We start from the raw sequence: 12,825 nt of genomic DNA, 5'->3' as shown, positions 1-12,825 counted from the left end.
CATATTTAAAAAACTAATAGAATTTACATCAAATAATCACTGAATTCTGTGCAGAATTGAGTGAGAAATAGCTATTTTTTGTTTTGTTTACTTTTGTAACAAAAAATGATGAATCATCAAGTGTGACAATACTTATGAAAAAGGCAGTAACATTGCAAGGTTTTACTGGTTGCGGACACAAATGGTCAGTGCTCTGGTTTGCAATACTCCTAAGCAAGATGGTGATGGTACAAGTACCAATTTCGGTTCGGTGGCCCAGTTGCCTAGCGACCAGGTGCTGTGGTTTCTTAATAAGATTTACTTTGGGTTGATTTTGAGAATGATTACTTCTTGCTTTCCCTTTCTGATTGCATTGCCTTTTCGATTGATTTCATTTACATGGTTCTGTTGCATGCGTGTATTCTTGTAAGTCTACTGAGGACCACTCCTTACATTGCTGTGTCTGTCTGCAAACAGTACGTAGTAGTGATCCTTCTCCTTCTGTTCCGTCACGTGATATTACTTTGATAGGTTTAACACTTTGCCCTTTGCTGACACTTCAGATGGTCCAATCGAAATGGGTACCCAAGTATGTTTGCCATTCTAATGATTAATTGTCTGCTCTATAATGTTGGTTTGAACCCCTCTACCCTTCTCGTAAGCACCTGGATTAAGACTGCAAAATTATAAGTACTTATGCACAATATCCACATGATATCAGAGCTTGACTCTAGCAGTGCTTATCCCTCCCAATATGTCTTCAAACGCGCAGAGACATTGCTATCCACTAGATAGCCCACCACCATTGACTAATCTCATGCCTTTCAGACTAAAATCCAACAATGCACCAAAGCTTCATAGTAGATGGAGCGAACCCATTCCCTCCCTGATACCACATAGAAGATTGGGAAACGGGGCTTTTGGCCTTGTATGGGTATGTGAATAGTTTCTCAACCCTGATACACAATCTTGGGCTATTCACCCAGCATTATAATGTTACTTCAGCTGACGGAATCAATCATGATAGGAAGTTACAAGGCCAGACATTGTCAACGAAAACGGAGAAGAAGTAAAATATGCTGCTAAAATAACTAGAAAACCCGAGTCTCAAGACAAATACTCTAAACAATTAGCCCAAGAAGATGAAGAGTGGGTGAGAAGTGAAGCTCGAATCATGAGGGAGCTTAGCCATCCTAATGTGGTGCGTTCAGCTTCCAGTAATTGTCTTCTATATTTGATAGTGACATAACATTGGTTTCTGGTTCTTATTATAAAAGCTCAAATGCTATGGTGTTTTTTATAACGATTACTTGTGGGTAATTGTTTGTGAATTTGCTAAAGGTGGCGACCTCGAGAAGCGCATTAAGTCAGAAGGACCTTTTACAGAGAGAGTCGCAAAGCATTATACATGGTATTCACTTGAATTTTCAAACAGTCTTGAGAAATATCTAATTAGATGTGATTAGGCAGCTCCTAAATGCAGTGGCTCACTTCGATACAAATTACACCTTACACAGAGACCTTAAGTAGGTTCTTCTGGGTCTCTGTTGGTATTAAATTCTAGTGTCTAATATCTCCAACTAGACCAGGCAATCTTCTGTTTAGAACCTACAGTACTTCCTCACGTTCATCTGACTCTTCATCTTCCTCATCTTCATCAAGTGCGAAAATGAAAGAAGGACTTGTTGTGGGTGACTTTGGCAAGTGAGCAACAAGCCATTACCACAAAGTTCTGACCCCAATCTTACTGACATAATACTTTCTAGTGCGAGAAGAAATGAAAGGCGCAAAGCACATAAGTTATGTGGAACGATTGGATATTTAGCTCCAGAACAGTCCAAAGGAGAGTACACGACCAAAGTTGATATGTGGTCGGTAGGGTGCGAAAACTTACATTTTTACTATTCAAGAAAGTATACTCAAGCTGAATATATCTGCAGGAGTATTGTAAATGAACTTTTGACTAAGTATAATGCATACGAAGCTATTGGCTACAATCGAATTCTCAGGTCCAAGCAAAGCAATGGCAATGCAGAGGATTTTGAGATAGTAATGACAAATGAAATGGTAGATGGGATATTCATTACTTCAAATCTCTGGAAATTCTGCTCTGAAGATGGTAACTAATGAATAGTTATAGAACGAGTGATTATAGACATGGACTAATCTTGGCTTGACACTAGCTAAAAACTTTGTTCGGAAATGCTTAGAGGTGGATCCTGACAAAAGAATGTCTGCACATAAGGCACTAAGCCACCCTGTATGTTATAATCTATGTGCCTCATTAACACCAATGTACCTAAAAATTTTACCTATTATTTCTCCAGTGGCTTCGTGAATACAGGAGGGACACGGGTAATAATGTGGAAATCCCTATTAGGTCAAAACAACTATGGAGCAAAGGTTTGTCTTCTGTACAGCAGAAAGCTTCAGAAGCTTTGCAGGAGAAAGCTAAAGGCACAGCAACTTCAACTGATCCTAGAAAGGTACAAGCTATGAGTTCCAAAGATAATGGAAAAGGAGGTCATAAGCATAGAGGTACTAAGTAGTATTTATGCTAGATACATGTTCTGCAACTATTGTTTGTTGGTCAAAGAATTGCTTAATTGGATGTGCCTTTGCTTAATAGTGGCATATTAGCATATGGACTTAGATCATAGAGCCTTAGACAGAAGGGAGGAATTAGCCTCGGTTTGAATCCCCTACGATATACTGACTCCTGAGTCCCACATAATCAAAAGGTCCTGGAAAGGATAGTACATTGTCGTGCTGGTTATCAAGATGCGATCAATCAGAAAATTTTATTTTGCAGTTCCCAAGTACACCCTAAGTACTATTCTGGTGAACCGAATTTGGAGTCGGTGGGGTTTGAGATTCATTATTTAGAAATAAGAATTGTTGGCATATAGCTTGAACATTATCGATTACGTGATATAACCACAAACGCGGACGAGTGGCGCGGGCGGTTCCCGGTGTAGACTCAAAGCATGTCCGCATCATTGGAGACCTCGAAAGGACAAGGCTTGTTTCCCGGCTACAAACAAGTGGAAGGATTCGGACCGGATGAAGATTACGATGACGAACTGGAAGAGTGCTATGTCACACTTGACCTCGGAAGTGTCGATCAGACACTCGTGCCAAACAGTGCAGCGTATCGTCTCATCGTATGTGAAAATCTGGAATGGCATCCGTCGTGAACGTCCTGACTAGTCGTCCTTGCGCAGGGTCTGGACACTCCGAATCCGTTATTGCAGATTTCTGGAACCATCATGAGGGGATATCATCGAACACTTATTGGAACGGAGCTCATATTCAAGGACGCTACAGGTGCGAGTCTGTTTTTCATTGCCTCCCAAACCTACCAACTCTTCATTTATGATAGACGAATCTGAACTGCCATCACAAAGCGACATCCAATACTTTACAAGCACCGATCGTCGGATAGTGTTCAGAGAGGTCGAGTTGAAGCCGAAATCCGCTGAACCTACATCTCAGCAGACGCCTCGCAAAAAGAAATATGCTTTCTCACTTCCATACATCTCGGCGACAGATGCAAAAGAAGCTCAAAACAACGAAGGTCCGAGCACTTCTATTCCACAATGCGTAGAGATGACCGAGGTCACCGATGCGAGCCCTACGATCGAACGTGACTTCAGTGTTTCTGAAGGAAGCAGATTTCTTGAATTCCGATTAAAACAAGCATCTGAGGTCCAAGAAGATCAAAACATGGATGTAGACAAATGATATTATCATCACGGCGAAGGCACTTCTGGGTATAGGTTGGACGACACATCAACTTGCTCGCCCATTATGACGCGATATGAAAAAGTGCCTGTCAATGGGTCAATGCGGACGAACCTTTTACAGGGAATTGGAAGACCGCAGGTCGACTCATGCTGCGAGCAACGAGCAACACGTCAACTAAGATTCTTTAGCAACGCTGGCATTCGTTAACGCACCGATTGGCCAGTGCAGCACGTGAAGACGTGTTGATGCAATTAACCGGACAAGTCGTTCTTCTCGCCATCTTCAAGCATCTTAGTCACCTATGCTTTCTCGTTGACAGAATTCAACCGTGCGTTTTAAATAAATAACGTGTTTTCATTTGAAATGTAACATAGCCAAAGTTTGATTTTGCAATTCATGACTCGCTACTGTTTTAGAACACTGCTAGCACATGCTTGTTCTCGTTCAAGTATAGTGAACTGACTGGCAGAAGCGGAGATCGGGCTTTTCGGTCTACCAGAAGAAATCGGGAAGATCAAATAACTCTCGGCCTACTAGGATCCTAACACATTCCAGTATTCTGATCACTGATCAGTGTGTGCCGTCGTGCTACATCGGCGAAACAGTCTCTCGAGTCATTCGGGTTCAAGGCCTGCAAGTCTATAGATGGCTGCTCCTAGCCGTAATAGCCCTCGTCCCCCAACTCTCTCGCGAGTTGCAAAGTGTGACCACAAGGAGGCCTCTTCATCAGGCCATGATTTTGAGAGAGAACCAGACGAAAGCATGTACTGTCAGCGTCATAGGCAGAGACAGAGAAATCAATGAACATTGTACAGTGCTAAAGCAACTCTGTATGAAGGCACGTAAGGTAATATACAGTCCATGTTTTTTTACTCACAGGTATTTTCATAGCAATTTCCTTGTCTGTAATGTTTTAATAGTTGGGTTGGGTAGGGATAATGGTGCAGGTTGGGGACAAGAGGTGGGAGTTTTTGCCTATGAAATATGCAACAAATGCGAAAAGAGTATGCTTGACTCCAAGCCGTGGAAGTCCTTGAGACATTGAACCGATCTGTTGACGAAAAATGTGCAGTCAATGGTATGCATCTGATCTCACATATCACTACAGAAATTGGATGTCTTACAATACAATAAATGAAGTTGCAGTTTTATGGAACATGTTCAGCCAATATGCTGAACGCATTCCTAACAGTTGCAGATCAACAGGGCACCGTGCACAGCTCCATCAAGTCTGGTTCGGAGACTGAAGCGCTTTATAATGCCAGAGATATACTTAGGTCTATATGCAAAGTGAAATTTGAATGAGGACTAGAAAGGAAGATTAAGAGGTTCAACAAGAAGATAGATGCCCTTTTGGAAACAGATTTTGAGATAGTATTCAAGTAGTAAAAATATAAAGAACAGTATCAACGCTTCATGATTGTATCCTGTACATATCTATTGCAAGAACAGAAAATACAACAGTCCCTATTCTTACCCAATGGCTGATTGTGCCGCACGTATCACAGTCTTGTGGCAATTAATCTGGCTTACAACCTGTAAGGTCAGCTTCAGTTACTTTGAGTTGTGCCAGCTAAGGGCATGGACAAAAGAAATCCGACAAATGGAAGAATTATACCCATTGTTCGATCGATGACAGGCATCACAATTGCTGTCTGTCATAACTCATTTTTATTTTACTTTCAAAACTTAAAGCGTTGACGGCGTACAGACATCTCCCTCTTAGCACCCCATGCGAATCCATGTGTTGATTCTGCACTAATAATAGTAATATCATAATTCCAGCTGCCAGTACATATGGGAGGATGAAATAAATTCTATAACTGCATTCATTCCCGTTTCATGTCTGCACCAGACAACATAAACATTGCAAACTTGTGAATATGAGACTATAATGCTTTGTTGCACAATAAGGCTAACAGCACGCTGTTGTTTTCTTCCCTGCAACTTTTATTTATGTATGCGTGAACTTACACGTCGGCCATATTCTTCCTCTCAATTTCGGATTGATCTCCTACTTCCACGTTATGATCCACATCCAGCCGAAGTCCCCAAATTCATATATTGCGGTGCGAACAACTGCATGTATTTGTGTCGGTAGTAGTTAATAATTTTCTGATGAACAAGCAGCAACTATAGTAACTAACTTCAACTACAAGTATCACACGAAAGAGTCGCGAAGGTGAGGGGGAGATGTTTGAGTCAAAAATGGTACGTTGTCTCGAGAGCATCGCGAGGCAAAGAAGGGAAAATGTCCGAAATAAATGTTCAGATAGGCTCGAAATGTACCATCAGTACATGAAGGTTGGCATTTAAAGGCCAACATTGACAGGGCTGCAGTCAAGACCAATCGGAACGAGGCCTGAGTCTGAGAGAGAGATTATTGTTATCAGTAAACGTGAGTTTAAACAGCGTAAGTACACGTACTGGTAACTCCATTGCAGCATGCGGCTTGAGTGCTGCAAGTTCCAGCACTCCCAACACCAACAACACTGAGCGGGTTACTGAAAAGGTGTAAGAATACGTATGGTTTTCATATTGATTGTACGAACCAATTGATACCAATGGGGACGTTGAGGCCTTGGAGTACGTCAAGGCCAAGTAATCCACCTAGCGCGGCGTCATCTTTCCCTCCGTTAGGCTACGGTGAACATAAAGACGTCTCGTTAGCTATCAATTAACAATCAAACAGAGCATTGCTACTGACCGCGATGCTGTCACAGCATTGAAGCTTTCCGGTCGAGCACGAAGAACCTCCGCCCGGCGTGGGGACAGCAGAGACAAAGGCGGCGACCGCAAGGACAGTGGCAACTTTGAATGCGAACATTTTTATCAAGTAGGTGACTTGTTGAACGACCGACAAGGATGAAGGCGAAGATGAAGACGAGAGTCTGGTAAAGAACGACTGAAGATTTTTACTTCTTCCGATGAGGGAGAATGACTGAGAGATGGCCGAGAGTATCGAGTTTATATACGATTGAGGTTGCGGAGCTCGAAATAAATATTCTGATAAAATGGTTTTTTCCAATGATGGTTTGCTATAGGGTACCTGCACGAAAGAGGAAATTACCAGTCCTCATCTAAATTAGGTTGGGTTTACTTGTGGTAGAAATAGTTGAGATCGACGTCAACGTCAGAGAGGCGTCCGTGTCGACAGAAATATTCGGAGGCGAGTGGATGCTAGTCTAAATCTCCGGTGAACGGTCGTGTAGGCCCGTGAAAAGTAAGAAGGAAGGGCCGCAAGAGTGTATTCGCGAGAACACCACCAAAACTTGAACCAAGGAGGTATCATAATAATCGAAAAGTGCCATTAGACGAGATCATCATTGGGATGGGTTTGTTTTGCACTTCATCGAGTGATGGATACGATGAGCATGAGCCGCCCCGAAATATGATGTGGATGCCTATCAACGCCACGCAGCCTTGTAGATGTCAAAGATCTCTGTCTGTTACAGATGTCGACGGTGGCAGATCTTCATGACGGCGAGTCAAAACGACTACTTGCAATCCAGTCTAAGGAAATAGACAGTCCAAAACAGGCCGAGGCTATAGATCATCAAGGCTGCATCATAGAGTCAGTCACGTCTTCATACTTAATCGAAGCGCCTCTACAACAGAAAATCGGTCAGCATGGAAGAGACGTATCAATTGGAAAGATCAATTCGGAAATATCCGGATGGTGCTCGAACGCTACCATTTCACAGTCCTCGATTTATTTGTCTTCTCGTCTACTTATTTTGGGAGCGGCCGCGGAAGGGATGAGATCAATGCCAGACATTCAATGCGTTAGCGCTTGTATTATCCGATCGACTCTGAGTTCGGCAGGCAAAATGAAACATGTCAGATCACATCCGAAGTTAGAGAGAAAGTCATTACACTTGAGCGCGCGGAACGTGTACTAGCTTTGAAACCTAAGGACAAATACCCTTTACATAATGTCGTTGCGGAAGGAATCAGAGAAGACGCCAAGTTGGACTCGATTCTGTCCAGTATGTACGGGAGATGCGACCATCAAATTCTCTTCATCTTTACAGCGATACCTGTCGTCATCCAGCTCGTCAGGGTATCGTCATCAGGCTAAGCGTAAGAAGACCTGCACATTTGCCGTAGCGAAAGCCGCATCGTCACATAAATAGCGCATGTCACCGAGACAGATGGACAGTTTGCAGTCTGCATTCCATATTCCACCATTGACGTTAAGCACTGTCCCCAGTTTACCTTCGGTCGCTTGAGCCCGAATTTGAAAGATGAAGAAGATTGATATCAGGTTCTTCTGCCTTGAATATGCCGAAGTACTAGAGGAGAAACGCACCACCTCGATTAGTAGAAGCTCTCAAGGACATAAAGTCCGTCCATCCATTGCAACAGACCGAAACATCGCCTTCGAACATGTGCAGTAGATGCATCCTCACCCCTTGGCTCCTGACCTTGAAAATTGCAGATCACATTCCGTCGACAGTGATTGTTCACCTGTCGTCGGCTCATTCAAGGGCCCGACACTGTTCGTCGTACTTTTCTGAAAGAGAGTAAACGTATCCCTATTCTCGACTTCCTTCGACCACAACGTGTCGAACGTGACCAAAGGTCGTCTACACTTGCATATGATTAAGATTCATTTTTCTAGCTTCCTGCCGGTCTCAGAATAGACGTCATGCTCCACTCCCAGATTTCTCTCGAATGCAGAAGGACCACTGCTGAAATTGTTATTTACACAGCAGGATCAATTCACATGGAATAGAGTGTGTATTAAACCCACATGGATGTGAGCTGGGATTGATCTTGAGCGAATGTTTGGGGTTGACGGAACGGTTCTCTTCGCGTCGCAGAATCTCAACAACAAATGAGCACATGTTCATGCCGAGGGGTTGCGGATACCAAAGCAGGAGCCAAGAGAAGGACAAGAGTCGTCGATGAGACCAGCCCTACAGCGTCCATTTCAAATATTTAAGGTCAAAAGGGCCCGACGGTTTGTTTGACGTTTTGGCATTCAAGAAAGTAGACGTGAGGGGGAAGCAAATAGGCGATGACGGACAGACGCGAATCTTCACTAATAGAATTGAATTGCAAATGCAATTCGCAGTGATCTTTGATTTTTGATTCGGTACGTAATGAACCAATTGTTTTCAGGCATCGTTGATGGACAGGAGGATTGACGGCCGCGGCAATGCACGAAAGTTTGACAGACAGAAGATGGCGGATTCCAGGCGGAAGGTGAAAAGAGTGAAGCAGCGTGGGACGATGCTGATCATCCAGTTTTGATCGGAGCCTGAAATGAATTCAACGAATTCTTGTTGTTGAGCGACCTCTGGGTTTACATTCTGCGTACTGTCATCCTGCGTATACATTCCAGCCAATTATCTTCACCGCGCCGCCTGTCCTGCTCGTATCAGCCTACATGATTTTACTCTTGTGTCTTTCCGGAGCCCAAAGCACCGTGATTTCGAAGCTATGATCAGATGTTTCTTTGTTACTAAACTGTGACCGTTGCAATTCCGCCTGACGCTGAACTTGGGATATCGAGGTCGCATTATTTCCTTTTGCGTTCATCTGTCGACACATACATGATATGTTATGGCACATAACTCACGCAATTTCTGAACGATTTTCGAGCTCCGCTTCCAACGCATATTTAAACTTCCTCAACCGCTCCACCCACATCAACCGGGCTCGCTTTTGCCACTCGCATCTATTCTCCGAGTTATATTCGACTTTCGTTTTCTCGTCCCATTCGCTACATACAAAATGTTTGCGTTAAAGGCTGCCTTTATCCTGTCTGCTTCTACCGCAGTGTTTGCCCACCCTCTTATTCGTGCTCGAACTGAAGGCGGGAGCAAGTGTTCGTCTGGCTCTATGCAGTGCTGCGACTCAATCGCCGTGAGTGCTACTTTACTATTCACTTTACTAGTTCTGACTCTTCATTGTATATTGTGCCTATATTCGTGAATAATGCTGTCACTTAACTTACAGCCCGCCGGTTCCACTGGAGATAGTTCGCTCGGTGGCCTAATCCCCGTCAACCTTCAGGGACTTAACGTTCCGATCGGAGTGAACTGGTGCGCAAGATTCACTTCCACAGCGGAATACGGAATAACTCTGATCTTTAACAGTAATCCGGTGAATGTCCCTGGACTCGGGACATCGGGAACCTGTTCAACGCAGACCGCATGCTGCGATAACAACAATAGCAAGTGTCTTCTCGTTTATGGTGCTTATGGTTTGGGACTCACCCCATTCTCTCCATTGTAGGTTCGGGCCTCATTCCTCTCGGTATCAACTGCTCCCCGATAAACGCCGGCCTCTGATCGCCTACTATCTTCAAAACATGCGTTTATAACTTTATACTTGAACGCGTCCATTCATTTTAGTACAACTTGATATCCTTCGCCTATTCGTTTGATACCCCCAAATTATTTCCACTTTTCGTCTGTTCCAGCACGATCTTTTCCTGCAGAATTTGGTACACGTTGCACAATTATTCCATTGTCGGCCGCCTTCGTAGTCAATACTTATATACATACTCTATTTCTCTAGTTGCGTTACTTGATAATGTGACGCGGTGTGTGTCTATAATGTCACGTCGCGTTTCATTACGAGAGGCATCACGTGGGATTAATAATGATATTTCAGTAACAGTCAGGCCGCCAGGCGCCATTGGCCTGCATCTGTATCACCACCATGCCACCATTCGCGACATGGATCAGGTTACTTCGCGGTGTGTTCTCAGACGTGTTTTACTGCTTGAGTATTGCTGGCTTGCCGACGCTGAAGGCTATCTGGAATAAACCTTCTCTGATATTCAATCCCCGCCAGCTGTCGCAGACATTCATGGCTAAGGTGTGGGAGCCTTTCGGAGACGGGATTGATCAAAATTCTCGTCAAGAAAAAGAAGACCTTATTCTTCCGTGGGCAACCGGTGTAATATTCGAGATTGGAGCTGGTATGTTTGGCTTTGCCTTCGCAATTTCCTGCCTATACCAATTTAATCCCTTAACAAATTGTACATGGCTTTGATCTTGATTTCGGTGCATATATGCGCATCAACTAAAGCCCATGGCCACCTTGCGAAGTACCTTGACAAATATCGTGTAACCGCATACGTCGCCCTCGAGCCGAATGAACTCATGCATGAGCGACTCCGGAATAAGGCTTCCGAGTCGGGATTTAAAGAAGAGGACGGCACGTTCCTGCTAATACCATCCGGAGCAGAGGAAGTAGAGAAGATTGAGCATGTGCTTCAAGAATGGGCTCTGAAATGGAGGAGGGACGGAAAGGATGGGAGAGTTGTCGATTCACTTGTGTCGATTCTCACGTTTTGCTCATTGCCGCCTTGTCCGACTTCCTCATGGCCTGTTCGTTCATCAACTCCTCCGGCCGATACGATCCGTGGCCTCCAAACGCGTATACTTCGTCCAGGTGGCCAACTACTCTTTTACGAGCATGTGCGATCATCAATACCAGCGATTGCTCGTGCACAGGATTTCCTTTCACCTGTTTGGCGTTCCGTCTTTGACGGGTGCACTATTGGCGTAGACAGTGTACGGGCTGTTTGGGAAGCAGGATTTGACGAAGGCGAATTTACTTCTGGTGCTAAAACCAATGGATCTGTAGATGAAAGGATGAAAAGCGGATATGGACTATGGACAGAGAAGGACGGAGTGAGATTTTGGGAACCAATAGATGAGAAGGAAGGAGGATGGGCTGAGATGCGCGTCTGGGGTAATAAGGGGGAAGATCCAGAGTCACTTTTCTGGCATCAGTCTGGGCGATGCGTGAAGAGGCATTGAGTATCCATGATGACTCAGTACCCTATAATGGATCACCCTGGTGAAACTGTGGCGTTGAGCTATCTCTTTCTTTCGTAGCATCTTGATTAGTGTGTTTTGTTTAATGCTTTGACGCTTTATTTCTTCTATAGTGGATGGATTTCTCAATCAATGTATCAGCGTTTGATCCCAGCATTGAACCTTCGTATTCTTGGTGCGACGTAAACGCTCAGTAGGCATAAGCGCAATAACTTAAGGACTCCGATCTGACATATCTTGATGTTATTTAGTCCTTTACACCACATCCCCAAATCACTGCATCACCTACACCTGTTCTAAATGGCATTACCAATTTGTCCATCAAAAGAGACATCATACTCCTCCTTATTATACCTTTGTTACGTTCGTGTGAATGGATATTCTCAGATGCAAAAGGAAATCGACCTAAACAAACCATTAATTGGGTATAAAGCGCAGAAAATCTTTATAGCTTCTATTTTCCTTTGTTTGGAACACAGTTATGGCTTTACGAATGAGTATTGATTTGGTGTCAACTGGAATCTCACAGTGGCAGAGTCCACTTTTGACAGATGCCATCTGATGACCGGGTTTCAAATTGAGCCACCATGCGCCACCTCGTGCAGCATTTAAGAGTCCGACAACTTGTCGAAAGATAACTTAGCCCCCCCCCTCGGTCCTTCACAGCATTGTTTATCTATCTACGCTCCCTCTATGCCAGATATCTCATTAACACTTGGCCCTGATTACTGGGGTTTGTTGTTCAGTGAACTCTGGTTTCTGTATACTTGAGCTTATTTTTTTGACCTCTGGTCATTGGGAAAAAGTCTAAATTCTTGTATTACCTTATAATGGTATAAAATAAGTGAAAAAAGTAAAAAAAGTAAAAACACTTAGAACGGATCTCGGTTTCTGAGAAAGTGATACAAGACATTATAAAGTCTGGAAGGTTTGTGTATTTTGTAAACATAAATAAGAGTTATTCTCCTTGACAATATATAAAATGTATTACAATGGATCTCTAAAATTACAAGGTTAAATCACCCTTGTTGAGTATGGCAAATATTATAATTGTTTATAAAGCTCTTAAATTGTTTTAGTATCTTTCCAATAGTCATTTTTCCTTACATCCGTTTGTTATTGAAATAACAGTTTATAATTATATTGAAACATTATATAAATACATTATATCTACAACAATTAGGGGTGAGACAGTTTGTGAGATTGATTGGCTAAGAGTGTGGGCGTGAGCATTGTCAGTGTGAGTGGGTAACTGGATTGAGGAGATGGATGAACCGCGATGGCGTGTAGCGAGTGT

The 12,825-nt window shown here is 43.4% G+C and overlaps 5 protein-coding genes across 5 annotated transcripts; 4 read left to right on the top strand and 1 right to left on the bottom strand.

Moving 5' to 3' along the window:
- Positions 1–733: 733 nt before the first annotated feature.
- Positions 734–2,528, top strand: FOMMEDRAFT_30408 (kinase-like protein; the record flags this gene model as incomplete). The annotated part of the gene is made up of 9 exons (XM_007269043.1): positions 734–913; positions 1,007–1,180; positions 1,321–1,390; positions 1,436–1,505; positions 1,564–1,683; positions 1,746–1,859; positions 1,989–2,098; positions 2,163–2,239; positions 2,307–2,528. The coding sequence occupies 9 exons, from the start codon at positions 734–736 to the stop codon at positions 2,526–2,528; spliced, it is 1,137 nt and encodes a 378-aa protein (XP_007269105.1).
- A 438-nt stretch (positions 2,529–2,966) lies between these two features.
- FOMMEDRAFT_159005 (uncharacterized protein) lies at positions 2,967–3,723 on the top strand (the record flags this gene model as incomplete). The annotated part of the gene is made up of 3 exons (XM_007269042.1): positions 2,967–3,143; positions 3,204–3,306; positions 3,362–3,723. The coding sequence occupies 3 exons, from the start codon at positions 2,967–2,969 to the stop codon at positions 3,721–3,723; spliced, it is 642 nt and encodes a 213-aa protein (XP_007269104.1).
- A 2,315-nt stretch (positions 3,724–6,038) lies between these two features.
- Positions 6,039–6,553, bottom strand: FOMMEDRAFT_159003 (fungal hydrophobin; the record flags this gene model as incomplete). The annotated part of the gene is made up of 4 exons (XM_007269041.1): positions 6,039–6,094; positions 6,154–6,230; positions 6,279–6,367; positions 6,434–6,553. 4 exons carry the CDS (start codon positions 6,551–6,553, stop codon positions 6,039–6,041), a joined length of 342 nt encoding a protein of 113 aa, XP_007269103.1.
- A 2,852-nt stretch (positions 6,554–9,405) lies between these two features.
- On the top strand, positions 9,406–10,129 carry FOMMEDRAFT_126990 (fungal hydrophobin). Its single transcript, XM_007269040.1, has 4 exons — positions 9,406–9,600; positions 9,694–9,779; positions 9,834–9,910; positions 9,973–10,129. Exons 1-4 carry the CDS (start codon positions 9,469–9,471, stop codon positions 10,026–10,028), a joined length of 351 nt encoding a protein of 116 aa, XP_007269102.1. The 5' UTR covers positions 9,406–9,468; the 3' UTR covers positions 10,029–10,129.
- A 263-nt stretch (positions 10,130–10,392) lies between these two features.
- On the top strand, positions 10,393–11,680 carry FOMMEDRAFT_111878 (uncharacterized protein). The gene is made up of 2 exons (XM_007269039.1): positions 10,393–10,663; positions 10,774–11,680. Exons 1-2 carry the CDS (start codon positions 10,402–10,404, stop codon positions 11,508–11,510), a joined length of 999 nt encoding a protein of 332 aa, XP_007269101.1. The 5' UTR covers positions 10,393–10,401; the 3' UTR covers positions 11,511–11,680.
- Positions 11,681–12,825: the final 1,145 nt, after the last annotated feature.

Source organism: Fomitiporia mediterranea, assembly GCF_000271605.1.
Source record: "Fomitiporia mediterranea MF3/22 unplaced genomic scaffold FOMMEscaffold_9, whole genome shotgun sequence".
NCBI lineage: Eukaryota > Fungi > Basidiomycota > Agaricomycetes > Hymenochaetales > Hymenochaetaceae > Fomitiporia > Fomitiporia mediterranea.
The sequence above is the reverse complement of the archived record's forward strand: the minus strand, read 5'-3'. Positions and strand labels throughout refer to the sequence as shown.

Coding starts and splice junctions, on each gene's coding strand:
- FOMMEDRAFT_126990 (XM_007269040.1), top strand. CDS start 9,469: ATGTTTGCGTTAAAGGCTGCCTTTATCCTGTCTGCTTCTACCGCAGTG. Junction 9,601..9,693: donor AGTGCTGCGACTCAATCGCC/GTGAGTGCTACT, acceptor CTTAACTTACAG/CCCGCCGGTTCCACTGGAGA. Junction 9,911..9,972: donor ATGCTGCGATAACAACAATA/GCAAGTGTCTTC, acceptor TCTCCATTGTAG/GTTCGGGCCTCATTCCTCTC.
- FOMMEDRAFT_111878 (XM_007269039.1), top strand. CDS start 10,402: ATGCCACCATTCGCGACATGGATCAGGTTACTTCGCGGTGTGTTCTCA. Junction 10,664..10,773: donor AATATTCGAGATTGGAGCTG/GTATGTTTGGCT, acceptor CATCAACTAAAG/CCCATGGCCACCTTGCGAAG.